This window comes from Tupaia chinensis, unplaced genomic scaffold, assembly GCF_000334495.1.
Source record: "Tupaia chinensis unplaced genomic scaffold, TupChi_1.0 Scaffold000101_1, whole genome shotgun sequence".
Lineage (NCBI taxonomy): Eukaryota > Metazoa > Chordata > Mammalia > Scandentia > Tupaiidae > Tupaia > Tupaia belangeri.
In genome coordinates this window covers 2,721,524-2,736,106 of record NW_006159565.1, presented here as the reverse complement: position 1 = coordinate 2,736,106, position 14,583 = coordinate 2,721,524, and the positions used below count along the sequence as shown (strand labels likewise).

The following is a 14,583-nucleotide window of genomic DNA, read 5'->3' as shown; positions in this document are numbered from 1 at the left end:
CAGGCACCCGGGCGGAAGTGGGACGCGCTGGGCGCTGGGGCCGCGGCGGCCGCACCATGAGCGATATCCGCCACTCGCTGCTGCGCCGCGACGCGCTGAGCGCGGCCAAGGAGGTGCTGTACCACCTGGACATCTACTTCAGCAGCCAGCTGCAGAGCGCACCGCTGCCTATCGTGGACAAGGGCCCCGTGGAGCTGCTGGAGGAGTTCGTGTTCCAGGTGCCCAAGGAGCGCGGTGCGCAGCCCAAGGTGCGGCCAGCAGCGAGCGGACAGGGTGACTGCCAGACGGAGCTCTTTCCCCCTTGGTAACAAGTATCTGCCAAACCGAGAACACTTCATAGGGGCTCCGTACTTGTCTTGAGCCTGGCACCTGCACAGCTCTCAAACCCTCCTCTCAGGAGCTTGGTATTATTGCTCAGCTGTGTGTCTTGTTTTGCTGGGCGTGTGACAGACGTGTCTCGGTGGTCTTACAGGAAAACGCTTATAGGGACAGTCCTCTCACACCACTCAAGGCCTGTTACTGAGAGTCTCAACCCGTTGTGGGCCATCGCGTGCCTTCCAGGATGATATATAATGATGCATGTGACTTTTCTGAGATTAACAGCTGTTCTCCCTGAGACCTGTGCCCAGAAGGGTGAAAAATACCTGGGGGTGGGGGGGGTGTATAATATATTCCGTTTGTTGTACGAATTAATAAGCGTGTTAAAGCCAAGTTTCTTTCTTACCACTTCTCTTGGATTTGTTTTTACAGAGACTGAATTCACTTCAGGAGCTTCAACTTCTTGAAATCATGTGCAATTATTTCCAGGAGCAAACCAAGGACTCTGTCCGGCAGATTATTTTTTCATCCCTTTTCAGCCCTCAAGGAAACAAAGCTGATGACAGCCGGATGAGCTTGTTAGGAAAGCTGGTCTCTATGGCTGTGGCTGTGTGTCGAATCCCAGTTTTGGAGTGTGCAGCCTCCTGGCTCCAGGTACTGCTCTAGAGCTAGCCTACCTTTTGGGGAAGAGTTTACTGTCAGGAATTTTCGTTTGATTGTATTTCTAGATATATTATGTCATTGATCATTACTGCTCTGTACCTGTATAACCGTTTATTTAGTTTTTTTTTTTTTCTTAAACTTACTTTCCTCCATGAGTTGAGAGAAATAATTTTGCACCCCCAACAGAGTCTTTCACATGGTTATCCACCCCCATCTTCAGCCAGCCCCAGGTCATGGGCATGCGTGTGTCCTGCATGTTCAGGGAGACAAACCTAATACCTGCTCAAGTAGACCAGCCTTACAGATGATTGCATTACCAGTGCCCCATCATCCATCTTTTTTTTTTTTTTTTTACTTAAAAGAATTTGTTTCCAGAGGGTATGTGTGCTTGTTGGAGAGAGAGAAAGCCAACACCCACCATGAGGCATGGTCACACCACATCTTCTCTATTTCTCCCTTCTTTTAGGATTTTGGGCAGGCACGTATACATGCTCAGTGTGTTTCTCAAGCTTCCAGGTCTAGGCTTTGAACCATGCAGTCACCCATGTGGGATCCAGCTGGCATAACTGCCACATCACCAACTGACCCCACAATCCCATTTTTTCAAAGATCATGACTTTTTTTCTTCTTCTTTTTTTTTAACCTTCAATCACTATACATCTTTACAGCATACAAAATGCATTTTCCCAGCATGAATACATTGTATATTAGTCCAGCCAAAGATATTACCAGATAATTTTCCATTTTTGTGTTCATTAATTTTTTTAAGGGTTTGCCAGAATGCATGTGTACTTACCAGAAAGAGACAGAGGGAAAATGAGAAATAAACTCCCAAGGGGTGATGGCCACACCGCAATCCCTTCTCCTGCATTCTCCTCTCATAATTTTGGGCATGCATCCACATGCACCTGATGTGATTTTTAGGCCACCAGGTCTGGGATTTGAACCATGTTGGGCCATGTGGGAGTCTAGCACCTTAACCCCCATACCACCTGCTGGCTTGACCATGTCCATTTTTGGTAATAGTAGTTCATAATGGTAAATTATTTTTTTAATGAAGAAAAGGTTCCATTTTCACAAATGAAGAAACTTTTTCTTAGGTGAAAATAATAAGATAGAATTTTGAAAACAGCATGCATGTAGTCTCAAGGATTTTGGTTTTTTAGATCCTCATTATCAAGTCATATAGTGTTTACTTTTCATTAGAAGGTTTTTTCTCTACAGTTAGGTCAGTGTGAGCATATGAGTTGTTTTGCATTGTTCAGTGTGATATCACAAAATTAGTGTGTCTTTTATTAATGAATATAGAATAAGAGCCTTCTAGAGAGTTTTTAATTATCAAAGGAAAAAATGTGTATATGTGTGTTTACAGAAGAATGTGTAAATACATTTAGTGATAAATGGTATTTTGGAGTGTTTTATTTGTGGTTTTTTTTTTTTTGGCTGGAGGATACATGTACTTGCCAGAGAAGGGGGCGGAAGAGAAAATGCTCCCCCCCATGAGGAATGATCACACTGCAATCTGTTCTCCAAATCTTCCTTTCTGGATTTTGTACACATATGCACACTTGTTTCTCGAACCACTGTGTCTAGGACTTGAACAGCAAGGTCAACTGCATGGGATCTGGCTGCCTTAACTTCTAGCCACAGAACTGGCCCAGAAGATTCATTTTGTTTTGCTTTTTTTGCTACTCAGAATCCCTGAAAAATTAATAGTTCACTTATAGTAATTATTAGTTAACTTTTTTCATATCTGTGATATAGTGTGTGCATACATGTGAGATGGAGAGGAACACCCTCCATAGGGTCTGGTCATGCTACGCTCCTTCCTCCATTTCTCTAACTGGTTGGATCCTGGGTGCTCATGCACACACCTGGTACTTCTCAGGCCAGTTTGTACCAGGGATTCAAACCACAGTCACTGTGTGGCTTCAGACATTGCAAATCAGCATGATACGTTATAACTGCAGCCATGGCAAGGCCTAAATTTTTTGACTGAGTTGTTCTCAGCCAAGCTAATGGGATACGCTGTGTTCAGTTTCATAGAGCTGTTTCATTCTCAAGAATGCAGAATCTTTTTTTTTTTTTTTTGGTAATCTTGTTTATAATGGCTAACAAAAATAAATCGTTACTAGTAGTACACAGCAAATCCCATTGGAACCTGTACCTTAATCCTTACCAGTCCAATTTCTGGCATTCACTCATCACGTATATATATTTAACCTCAGGATTACCTTCATCTCTTGACAATCTAGTCAAAACAAGTTTATCTTGAGATCAGCAGGTAGTGTGGTGGTTAAAGCGTTGGACACTCCCACATGGCTGACCACGGTTCAAGTCTTGGACCTGGTGGCTTACTTTCTCACTTTCTCTCTCTTTCTCTGTCTCTCTCTGGTCAAATTAAAATAAAGTAATGAATAAATAAAATTTAAAATAATTCTTTAAAAATAAAAAACAAGTTTATCTCTTATAGTGATGCTATTGTGCTGGTATTTTGGCAAAATGAAATCAGATGTCAATGACAGAGAAGGATCTTAGTGGTTCAGGCCAGCATTTGTAGTGCTGAGGTGAAGGACTGCAGCTTCCAACTGAGAAATGGTAGAGAAATTGATGGTCTTGGGCCGGCAGGTGGCGTAATGGTTAAGGGTGCTGGATTCCCACATGGCCGACCGCAGTTCGATTCCTGGACCTGGCAGCTTGCTTTCTCACTTTCCCTGTCTCTCTCTCTTGCTCTCACTCTGTCCCTCTCTGGTCAAATTAAAATAAGTGAATTAATTAATTAATTGGTAGTCTTAATGGCTAGCTTGGTGTTGTGGGGTAGAATAGTATCTGAATGAGCAATCTGACCTTGCTGTCACCTTATGGTTTTTCCTTCAGGCCAGCCTAGAGCCCTGTAACTATAGCATCCGGAGTAGCTGCTGAATGACTTGTCAATGGAAAGGGAGGGGAGGCAGTAGGACTCAAAAGTGTTTTAGAAACCTATCAAAGAGAACAGGTTGTAAGAGAAATTTAGAAAGTACTATCCTTTTTTTTGGGGGGGGGGAGTTTCTGCTATAGGGCCCATGCGCTCGCCAGAACACAGAGAGACAGAGAGATAGAAAGCGAGAAATCACCCCCCAGGGGGGATGGCCATGCTGCAATCCCTCCTCCTCCATTCTCCTCTTGGGATCTTGGGCATGCACGCACACGCGCCCGGTGTGAGTTTAAGCCACCAGGTCTGGAACTCGAACCGCGGTCGACTACATGGGAGTCCAGTGATAGCCATTACACTAGCTGCTGGTCCCAGAAAGTACTATTCTAAAGAAACATTTTAATTGTGATAGTTCACATACTCTTGTAAATCTCTTCAGGGTGGTAGCAGCTGTTCATTTTTACTTGTGGAGTCTCAACTGGCATCAACTGTAGGGTGACAAAAGTTGTCATTTCTTCACCTGCAGTGAGAAACGATCTTTCCTAAGTAAACTTTAAAGCAAGGGTTGGCAGATGTTTTATGTAAAGGGTGAGGTTGTAAATGTTTTAGGCTTTGCAGGTCACATCGTTTGTCACAGCTACTAAATTCCGCAAGAGCAGCCTTACACAGTAGACACGCAAATGGACATGGCTGTGTCTCAGTAAAACCTTATTCACAGAATGGGTGTTGGGATGGAGTCTTCTTGTTGACACCTACTTCAAAGTAAGATGTTAATGTCCTTTTCCCATGTTGGAAGTGGTTCTGCTAGCTCCAGTGGTCTTCACCATGTATACGAAGTTGCTGGTCTTCTAGCTCACGAAACCTATAGTTACGTGGACTGTGGCTTCTTTCCAGCGGACGCCTGTGGTCTACTGTGTGAGGTTAGCCCGAGCCCTTGTGGATGACTACTGCTGTTTGGTGCCAGGATCTGTTCAGACACTGAAGCAGATATTCAGTGCCAGCCCTCGGTTCTGCTGCCAGTTCATAACCTCCGTCACTGCGCTCTATGACTTGTCATCAGGTAAACTTTAAATTGTTTGTTGCTGTTAAACTTCAGCTGATTGTCAGTTTGGTTTTCCACCGAATACCCAGGTGAAATGTCTGCTGAATACTTTGTTCTTTTTTTCCTCCGAAAAGTATAGAATTACTTTGAAATTGAAAACGTGGGCCATCCAGACCTATGCAGTTAACTAACAGCGAGCTTTCTTTAACAATACCCAGTTGCCTGGGTCAGAATGGTCCGAGTAACAGATACCCCAAAAAAACCAGATCAGGTGTTGGACAAGACATAACCTCCTTAGACATGTGATTTGATTTTTACCCCCCCCCTTTTTTTTTTGGAGACGTTTTTGCTATAAGCACGTGCACTTGCCAGACAGACAGAGACAGAGAGATAGAAAGCAAGAAATCACCCGCCAGGGAGGATGGCCACGCCGCAATCCCTTCTCCTCCATTCTCCTCTCGGGATCTTGTGCACGCACGCACACGCGCTCGGTGTGAGTTCAAGCCACTGGGTCCAGGTCTCAAACCGCTTTCGACTACATGGGAGTCCAGCAACATAGCCATTACGCTAACTGCTGGTCCCAACCCCCCATTTTTTATTTTGCGTATTTTTTGAAACTTCTGAGAAGTTGTAAGAGTAAACAAACTTTCCTATATTTCTCACCTAGATTCAGCAATAATTGACATTTTGGTATATATTCCCTTTCTTCATCCCATCCAAACATTTTTTCCTGAACTGTTAAATCTGTTGCCGACATCATGTATCAAATAGGTAAGCGTGTATCTAAGAACAAGAATATTCTCTTACATAACCACTATTCTATTATCATACCTAACAAATTATCATTGCAATAAATGCTCTTATCTAATACACAGCTTATATTCAGTATTCAGATTTCTTTAGATCAGTAATGTCTTTCTTAGTTCACCTCTTTTTTTTTTTTTTTTGGTGGGGATAAGGAGAATTCAGGATCCAATCAGGGATCATAATACATAGCTGTTATGTCTTTGGTCTTTTAAAATCTATACAAGCTCTGCAGCATTAAAAAAAAAAAATCTAACATTTTTTCAGAGTTCAGGTTTCATGTTTTGTAGTATATCCATCAGTTTAGATTTGTTAATGTCTCTTTATGAAAAGACTTGGTTGAACCTTTTTGGCTACAGTACTACCGAGGTGGTGCTGTGTCTCAGTGCCTTGCACTAGGAAGCATGTGTGTTGGTTCTGCTGTTAGAGACTAGCTCAGCAAGACACATAGAGGTCTTCAGGACAACCATGAGATAGCTTTTGGCTCTGGCTGAGAGAAGCCCATGTCCCTTATCCCTGTCCAGTAGCAGAGTCCTCTAGTCAGACTCTGACTTTAAATACCCATTAGAGGGGTCAGCAGGTGGCATGGAGGTTAAGGCACTGGTTTCTATTAGGCTGGCTGTGCAGTTTGAGTCCCAGACCCAGCAGCTGGAAACTCACGCTAGGCATGTGTGCATACATGCCCCAAATCCCAAGATGGAGAAGGGATTATAGCATGAGTTTCTCCTCCGGGGTGATTTGTCACTTTCCCTCTCTCTCGCTTCATCTCCCTCCAAGGAGTGCATGTGGCCTATAGCAAAAACTAAATAAAAACAACCCAGTAGAAGTTACCTAGCTGTGGTCAAGTTGGAGCAGAGGGCTCACCACCCCCCAGCCCCTGCCTATTGGACTTTGCTACCCACTTTATTCTCCCAGAGGCGGATCCCAAAGGACAGGGATTGGCAAGCAAGGCCTTTTGGTGCTGAATCCATCCTTGTGTACTCCCATAGAAGAAGGCTATGATAGAGATTGGTCTTACCATTGAGAATAGATGAACTTAACACATATCAGTTATCAGAAAAGTCATGAAGTGTTTTTCTGTGCAAAGATATGTTGACTTCTGACAACCTAATAGAATAGGAAATCATATTCCAGGAGTACCACTGATGTGCTGAAATGGATCTGAGACACAGTGTTTTTCTCTTTGGCTATTGTATTAGTCTGACATGTTGGTGATTTCTCAGGTAACTAAGCATACAGCAATGACTCTGGGGGCTGCCGACAAAATGTTGATTAATGCTGTTCTAGGGCACATCTGCTAATAGGGGAGCATTCTTGGGAAGTCAGCCTTCTAAACCACAAAAAAATAAACTCATACTCACTATATAGAACCAGCTTTTATGGTGCTAAGAGCTTGAGTCTCTGAGTAGGAAAGTAGAGATAAATTATTCACTCACATGTATGCCCAGGGCACACATGCACGCACACGTGCACATAGAGCCTTCAGGTGTCGGAAGACACCTCAGCCTAGACCTGGGGATGGGAGAGTTACACTGGAGGAGTGGATATGAGCCTAGTATTACTTAGTCAGAAGCGTCTCTTGAGAATCAAGGGACCAGACACAGGAGTTGCCATCATTTTACAAGAAAAGCAGCAGGGTTGGGTTATAGGGAGGTTATAATTTAACAGAGACAGTTGGTAGGAATACTGAATAATCTCAAGAAAAGAGACCAATCTCCTGAGAAAGAGCAGGTGGAAATCTTCCTCCAGCTTGTCTCTTACTTCGCCCATGTGCTCCTGTGTTGTCCTTGGTCTTGGAGTCACTTCTGCAGCCTGGAAGGGGCCTTGTCATCCCAAGCTTTCCCATGAGCCTGGGGTACACAGCCCTGTGAGAAGAGGCTGAGGACCTACTCCCGTGCATGCAGCCAGCCTATGCACATTGCATGCCAGTCTCAAGGCAGGCACTGTAGCTTGGTGGTTTAAGAGCCATACTGCCTGAGGTCAGATCTGGGTCCACCACATACTTTTGCTGAGTCCTGGGGAAATTACTTAACATCACTGTGCCTCAGTTTCCTCATCCTTTGTGTGAGAATAATGAAAGATTAAATGAGTTAATCTGTGTAAAGGACTGAGACCAGTGCCCAGCACACATTAAGCCTGAAATAAATGTTATCATTTGTTCTCATTGTTCTCTGTCTAGGCTGTAGAGCATGGCAAGTCTCGGGGATCACGGGAGGACAGGCTATTGCTTAGACGAGGTTTCTAGCTCCAGGGCTAATATGGTCCTTGGCAGCTGACAGATAAATGTCGGGACTCTGAGCTGCACCCTGAAGGCTACTGTGGTTGTCCTTTAAACGTGCAGGAGACATCAAGTACAGGGAAAAAAACCTGCTCATAAGAGAATGGTGAAACGTCGTAGTTTTGGGCATAGAAAGTGTAGAATTTTATTTAAATTGATATCGAGGAAATTTCTTCAAAGTATAATGGAATTCTAGGGAATTGTTGACTTGCTACATATTTCTTGAACCTCTGCCTGGGCCAGACGGTCCTGGGCACTGGGAACGTAACATTTACTAAGGCTGGAGTCCCAGCCCTCATGTCACAAATGTTCTAGATGAGACAGGAAGTATATGAGCAAGGAAGAAGGGGTGAATGGCAACAGGTAAGTGTTGTAAACTGGTTTCTGTCCTTCCTCTGTCCATGTCCGACTCCTGCCCCTGAGGCAAGCATACTTTTGACTTAATGGTCTTTGTTTGCAGATGATCTCATCCCACCTTTGGACTTGCTTGAAATGATTGTCAACTGGATTTTTGAGGACCCAAGGTTGATTCTCATCACTTTTTTAAATACTCCGATTGCAGCTAATTTACCAATAGGATTTTTAGAGCTCACCCCGCTCATTGGATTGATTCGCTGGTGTGTGAAGGCCCCTCTGGCTTATAAAAGGAAAAAGAAACCCTCCTTATCCAATGGCCATGTCAATAACAAGGTTACAAAAGACTCAGGCATGGGGATGGACAGAGACTCACACCTCTTATACTCGAAGCTCCACCTCAGCGTTCTGCAGGTTCTCATGACGCTCCAGTTGCACTTAACCGAGAAGAATCTTTATGGGCGCCTGGGGCTGATCCTGTTTGACCACATGGTCCCATTGGTAGAGGAGATCAACAGACTGGCGGATGAACTGAACCCCCTCAATGCCTCCCAGGAGATCGAGCTGTCTCTAGACCGGCTGGCACAGGCTTTGCAGGTGGCCATGGCCTCAGGAGCTCTGTTGTGCACCAGAGGTGGGTGTATCCTCAGCCCAGGCCTCCTGCAGGCACTGACATCACCACCTTGGCAGAAAGAAAACAGGGGCTCTTAGGTGAACACTTTTTCTCCTAGTGATCACAGAAGGAGGGTAGAAGTTGCAGAACACGGGGCCGGCAGATGGTGTGGTAGTTAAGGGTGCTGGACTCCTACATGGCTGACCACATTTCGAGTCCTGGACCTGGTAGCTTGGTTTCTCGCTTGCTCTCTCTCTCCTCTCTCTCTCTGTCCCTCCCTGGTCAAATTTAAATAAATAAATAAATAAATAAAATAAAGTAAAATAAAATAATTCTTCACAAAAAAAAAAAAAAAAAGAAAAAGAAAGAAAAGAACATCCCCTGGTAATACCCTATCACTACCCTCCCTGTGCTTCATTATTAGCATCCTAACATGCTACAGATACGTGAGCATTGCCTGGCTCTTTTTGCTCAGGGCTGGGAACCCCTTGAGAACATAGATGATATTCCCCTTGAATCTTTTTTTTATCTCATGCGTCTTACTTTTTGAGGTATAATTTATGTATAATAAAATGTGTGGGTTGAAGTGCAGAGTTCAATGCACCTTGACAGGTGCATGCTCTCATGGAACGACTGCCCAATCAAGGTGGACAGTGTTCCATTACCTGTTTTCTTTTTTATTGTCAGGGGGTGCATGTTCTTGCCAGAAACCCCTCAATGGGGCATGGTCATGCCACAGTCCCTTCCCCTCTATATCCTTTTTATTTAAAAGAGATTTTTTTTGAGAGAGAGATTTTGCTATAGGGTGCATGCACTCACCAGAAAGACAGAGAGAGAGACAGAGAGACAGAAAGCGAGAAATCACCCTCCAGGGGGGATGGCCATGCTGCAGTCCCTTCTCCTCCATTCTCCTCTTGGGATCTGGGCATGTATGCACACACGCCCGGCGTAAGTTTAAGTCACTGGGTCCAGGACTCGAACCGCGGTCAACTACATAGGAGTCCAGCGACATAGCCATTACGCTAACTGCTGGTCCCTAAAAGAAATTTTTTTTTTTGAGAGGCTTTTTGCTATAGGGCATGTGTGCTCACCAGACAGACCGAGAGAGACAGAGAGACAGAAAACGAGAAATTACCCCCAAGGGGGGATGGCCACGCCGCAATCCCTTCTCCATTCTCCTCTCAGGATCTTGGGCATGCATGCACACGTGCCTGGTGTGAGTTTAAGCCACTGGGTCTGGGACTCGAACCGTGGTCAACTACGTGGGAGTCCAGCGACATAGCCATTATGCTAACTGCTGGTCCCTAAAAGAGATTTTTGCTATAGGGTACTTGTGCTCACTGGAAAGACAAAAAGCAAGAAATCACGACCCAGAGAATGGCCACACCAAAAGGTCCTTCTCCTCCATTTTCCTCTCATGGTTTTGGGCACACACACATACATGTGCCCGGCCTGAGTTTCAAGCTGTTGAGTCCAGGACTTGAACTACAGTTGACCATATTAGAGTCCAGTGCCTTTACCTCTGTCACCAGCTGGCCCTGCTCTTCTGTATGTTCATCCATTTGGGATTTTGGGCACACATGCATATGCATTGCACCTAGCATGTTTTTCATTTTCTTTTTTAATTTTTATTTATTATTTTTTAATTTGACCAGAGAGAGAGAGAGACAGAGAGGGAAAGTGAGTAAGCAAATCACCAGGTTCAGGGCTCAAACTGTGGTCAGCCATGTGGGAATTCAGTGCCCCAACCACCATGCCACCTGCTGGCCCTGTACCTGGCTTGTTTTTCAAGCTACTGGGGCCAGGATTTGAACCTTAGTCTGCTATGTGGTGTCTGGCTCCCATAACTACTGCACTGGGGGACCATCTTGCCATTGTCTGTTTTGAGAATTCTTTAACTCTTGCATTTCAACACTCACACTGTCTCTGGAGAAGGATCTAGAGCCAGTGACATGCTCGTGTTTGCTCTTTACTATTAAGAGTTCCTTGTAGCCCCAAGGGATGGTCACCGGTGGTGTTTCTCATCTTACTACTGCTTGTGGGGGTGGTGTGGGTTTCCTTCCTTCCTTTCTTTTTCTTTCTTTCTTTTAAGAGATTTTTGCTATAGGGCATGTGTGCTCACCAGAGAGACAGAAAGTGAGACATCACCACCCCAGGAGGAATGGCCACACTGCAATCTCTTCTCCATTACCTGTTTTCTCTCAGGATTTTCGGCATGCATGCACACATACCCAGCATAAGTTTTAAGCCTCCAGGTCTGGGACTCAAATCACAGTCAACCACATAGGAGTCCTGTGCCTTAACCACTATACCACCTGCTGGCCCCAGGACAGGTGTGGGTTTCTGATTGCTCACAGAGAGACCTGCCTTTGGGCTCTTTCTAAGCCATCTGACAAATTGCCGTCAGGGCTGTGAAGTGACTTCTATTTTGTGCCTAGGTTTTTGTTTGTTTGTTTTTTAAATTAGTTAATTTTAATTTGACCAGAGAGGAACAGAGTGAGAGAGAGAGGGAAAGTGAGAAAGCAAGAAGCAAGCCGCCAGGTCTGGGACTCAAACCATGCTTGGCCATGTAGGAGTGAAACCACCACACCATCTGCCAGCCCCTATGCCTAGTTTAGTAAAGCAAAAATTGAAGAAAGGGAAATAATTTTTTTCTTTTCATTCAGTGGTGGTAGATTTTTTTATTTTTTAACTTGCTACTATAGCACATGTTTTTACTAGAGAGAGAGACAGAGAGAGCAGGAAAGTGAGAAAGCATCCCTAGAGGGAGCCCTGACCATGCCACAGTCCCCTCTCCATTCTCTCCTTGGGATTTTGGGTATTCATGCACACGTGCTCAGTGTGTTTTTTTCAAACTGCTGGGTCCATGACTCAGTGCAGACAGCCGTGTGGGATCCAGCACCTGAATTACCATGCCACATACCTGTCCCGTAAACCAGTTTCTGAAAAATGTTATCTTTAAATATATATATTGTATACACACACACACACACACACATAAAATACTTATTTATTTTATTTTATTTATTCATTCATTTATTTTAATTTGACCAGAGAGACACAGCGAGAAAGAGAGGGAAAGTGAGAAAGCAAGCTACCAGGTCTGGGGCGCGAGTCACAGTCAGCCTTGTGGGAGTGTCCAGCGCCTTACCTACCATGCCACCTGCTGGCCCCCACTACTGCTATCTTGCTAGAGTCCTTTAAAAGAATGTCAGTGGACATTTCATTGTGTTGTCTTGAGTCTGTTACCTTATGTATCTCCTTCCTTCCAGATGACCTGAGGACCTTGTGCTCCAGGCTGCCCCACAATAAGTAAGTGCACTCTCAAGACTTCCAGCTGGGATGGCATTGCTGGGGTGGGGTGGGAGAGCCAGGTAGGCAGAGTAGGGCAGATTGGCCCCTTTGTCCTGGGTTCCTGGGTTAGAGTTGGTCTGCTGGGTCTAGAGCTGTCTTCTAAGGAGTCCCTCAGGTGTTATATGGGGAATGGATATGATCACACAAGCCACGTGAGAGGAACCATAAGTAAGAAGAAACAAGAGAAAGTAGTTCTCTTACTGGGGGTCCAGGAAGAAAGCCAGAGCACTCTTCAGGTATCACTGAGAGCTCACAAAGTTAGCGTGCATCTCCTTCGTGGTGTGGTTAGTGCACTGGTGCTCTGTGGGTGGCATTGTGAAGCTCTGCAGTCACAGCCCTAGAGCTCTGTGTGTGCGTTACGCTACCACTTGGCCATTGGGCAGCATGGACCCAGGTTCTGAGCACAGTTCTGTCTGTGATTTCTGTGGCTCTTGGGCAGTCTTTCTACCTGTCTCTGAGCCTTGGATTACCCCTTATAAAATGGGGGACAAGACTATTGCCTGCCTCACAGGGTAATAGTGAGAGTGAAACAAGCATGGTGCCTGCTGCATGGGAACTGTCCTGTAAATGCATCATCATTTACAGCTGGAAACTGTGGTCCCAGGGCCCTTAAGAGAGTCTCAATCTCGCTTTTCCTGTCTTTATGAACTTAGGCAAGTCCCTGTCTTCTGCTACCTCAGGTTTCTCATAAGCGGAATCAAGAAAGTCATTGTACTCTCCTCACATTCCCATGATCTCCCCCCACCTCCTGCCTTAGGATTTTTGTGAGGGTTAATTGAGGAAAAGCACTTAAAACAATACTTGGTATAGAGTAAGTATTCAGTAAGGCTTAGCTGCTGTCGCTGTTCTTTTAGTAACTTGAGGATGTCCCCTCTGTGAATTTGTCCCTAGAAAGGGAAAAGGCTATGTGCACAAAATACTTTATGTGAACAGTATTGTTAGTAACAAAAAGCTGGAAGCTACCTGACTACCCCAGAACATAGGGGTACTTAGTTAATTAGTTGTGATACATCAGAAGGAAGAATGTTATGTATCCACTAAAAATAGTAGTTGTGACTACTATGCAAGAAAATGATTATAGGCAACTCCCTGCACGTGGAGAGGGTTTATAGAAATGAAAACAAGTGGGCTAAGTTAGGATTAGTGATGTCCATCTTTCTTCAAACCATCCTCTTTTTTTTTTTTTTTCTTAATTTTGCTCTATAGTATGTGCACTTGCTGTAGTGGAGCAGGGAAGAGAATCCCCCAAGGGAGATGGCCATTCTGTAATCCCTTCTCCATTTTTCTCTTGGGCTTTTAGGCACGCACATGCATGTACCCAGAATGTTGATCGAGTTGCCAGGTAGTTGCACTTGAACTGTGCAATCTACCATGTGGGATCTAGCCACTCTAACCACCATACCACCTCCTGGCCCACTTCAGACCATCCTTAACAAGGAGTTGAGGTGTTCTAGTGCCAATGTTGGCAGGCAGCATGCTCAGAAGGGGTCCAGATTCATCTTTCTGTAGGTGGATACCCAGTTTTTCTAGAACTATTTGTTAAAGAGATTTGCTTTTTCCCACTGGATTGATTGACTGGTGTTCTTTGTCAAAAATCAGTTGGCTGTACTCCTCGTCTCTTTTCTGTTAATTTTCTTAACTAGACTGGAAACTTCTTGAAATGTTTTTTGTCTCCAGCAGGGTAGGGTGTGCAGGGTCAAACACACCCATAACCTAAATTTTACTTCTATAATATTCCTTGGGTTCATAAAACTTTTCATCGAATTTCTTACTCAGTTATTTTAAAAAAAGAAATAGTTCAACAACAACAAAAAGAAACCAAAAAAAAAAAAAAAACCCAAACAACAACAAAAAAGAAATAGTAATGTAAATGAAAAGGTTCACTAGACTGCATCAGCTTTCCTCATGCCACAGCTTACTGCCCACGCCCCTCCTGTGGGCTCTGCGCATCTTTGTACTGGGGGGTGGGGTGGGTGAGGGTCAGTCTGTGACAACCCAGCCCCTTCTTCTTTTTTCTTTTATTATGCTAGAGGATGTGTGTGTGTGTGTGTGTGTGTGTGTGTGTGTGTGTGTATGTGTGTATGCACCAGAGTGGCTGGAGGGCTGGCAGGCGGCATAGTGGTTAAAGCTCTGGATTCCCACATGGCCAACCATGGTTCGAGTTCTGCACCTGGTAGCTTGCTTTCTCACTTTTCCTCCTCTCTCTCTGGTCAAATTAAATAATAATAATAATAATAATAATAATA

At 44.5% G+C, this 14,583-nt stretch overlaps 1 protein-coding gene across 1 annotated transcript in view; it reads left to right on the top strand.

The window, feature by feature from the left end:
- The first annotated feature begins 6 nt into the window (after positions 1-6).
- Positions 7-14,583, top strand: part of INTS15 (integrator complex subunit 15) — a 17,083-nt gene continuing 2,506 nt past the window's right edge. The window contains exons 1-5 of the mRNA XM_006143626.1: positions 7-248; positions 751-972; positions 4,787-4,952; positions 8,477-9,004; positions 12,256-12,295. Of these exons, the coding sequence (XP_006143688.1) occupies positions 57-248; positions 751-972; positions 4,787-4,952; positions 8,477-9,004; positions 12,256-12,295 (1,148 nt within the window). The 5' untranslated portion in view covers positions 7-56. The remainder of the gene's footprint in view (positions 249-750; positions 973-4,786; positions 4,953-8,476; positions 9,005-12,255; positions 12,296-14,583) is intronic.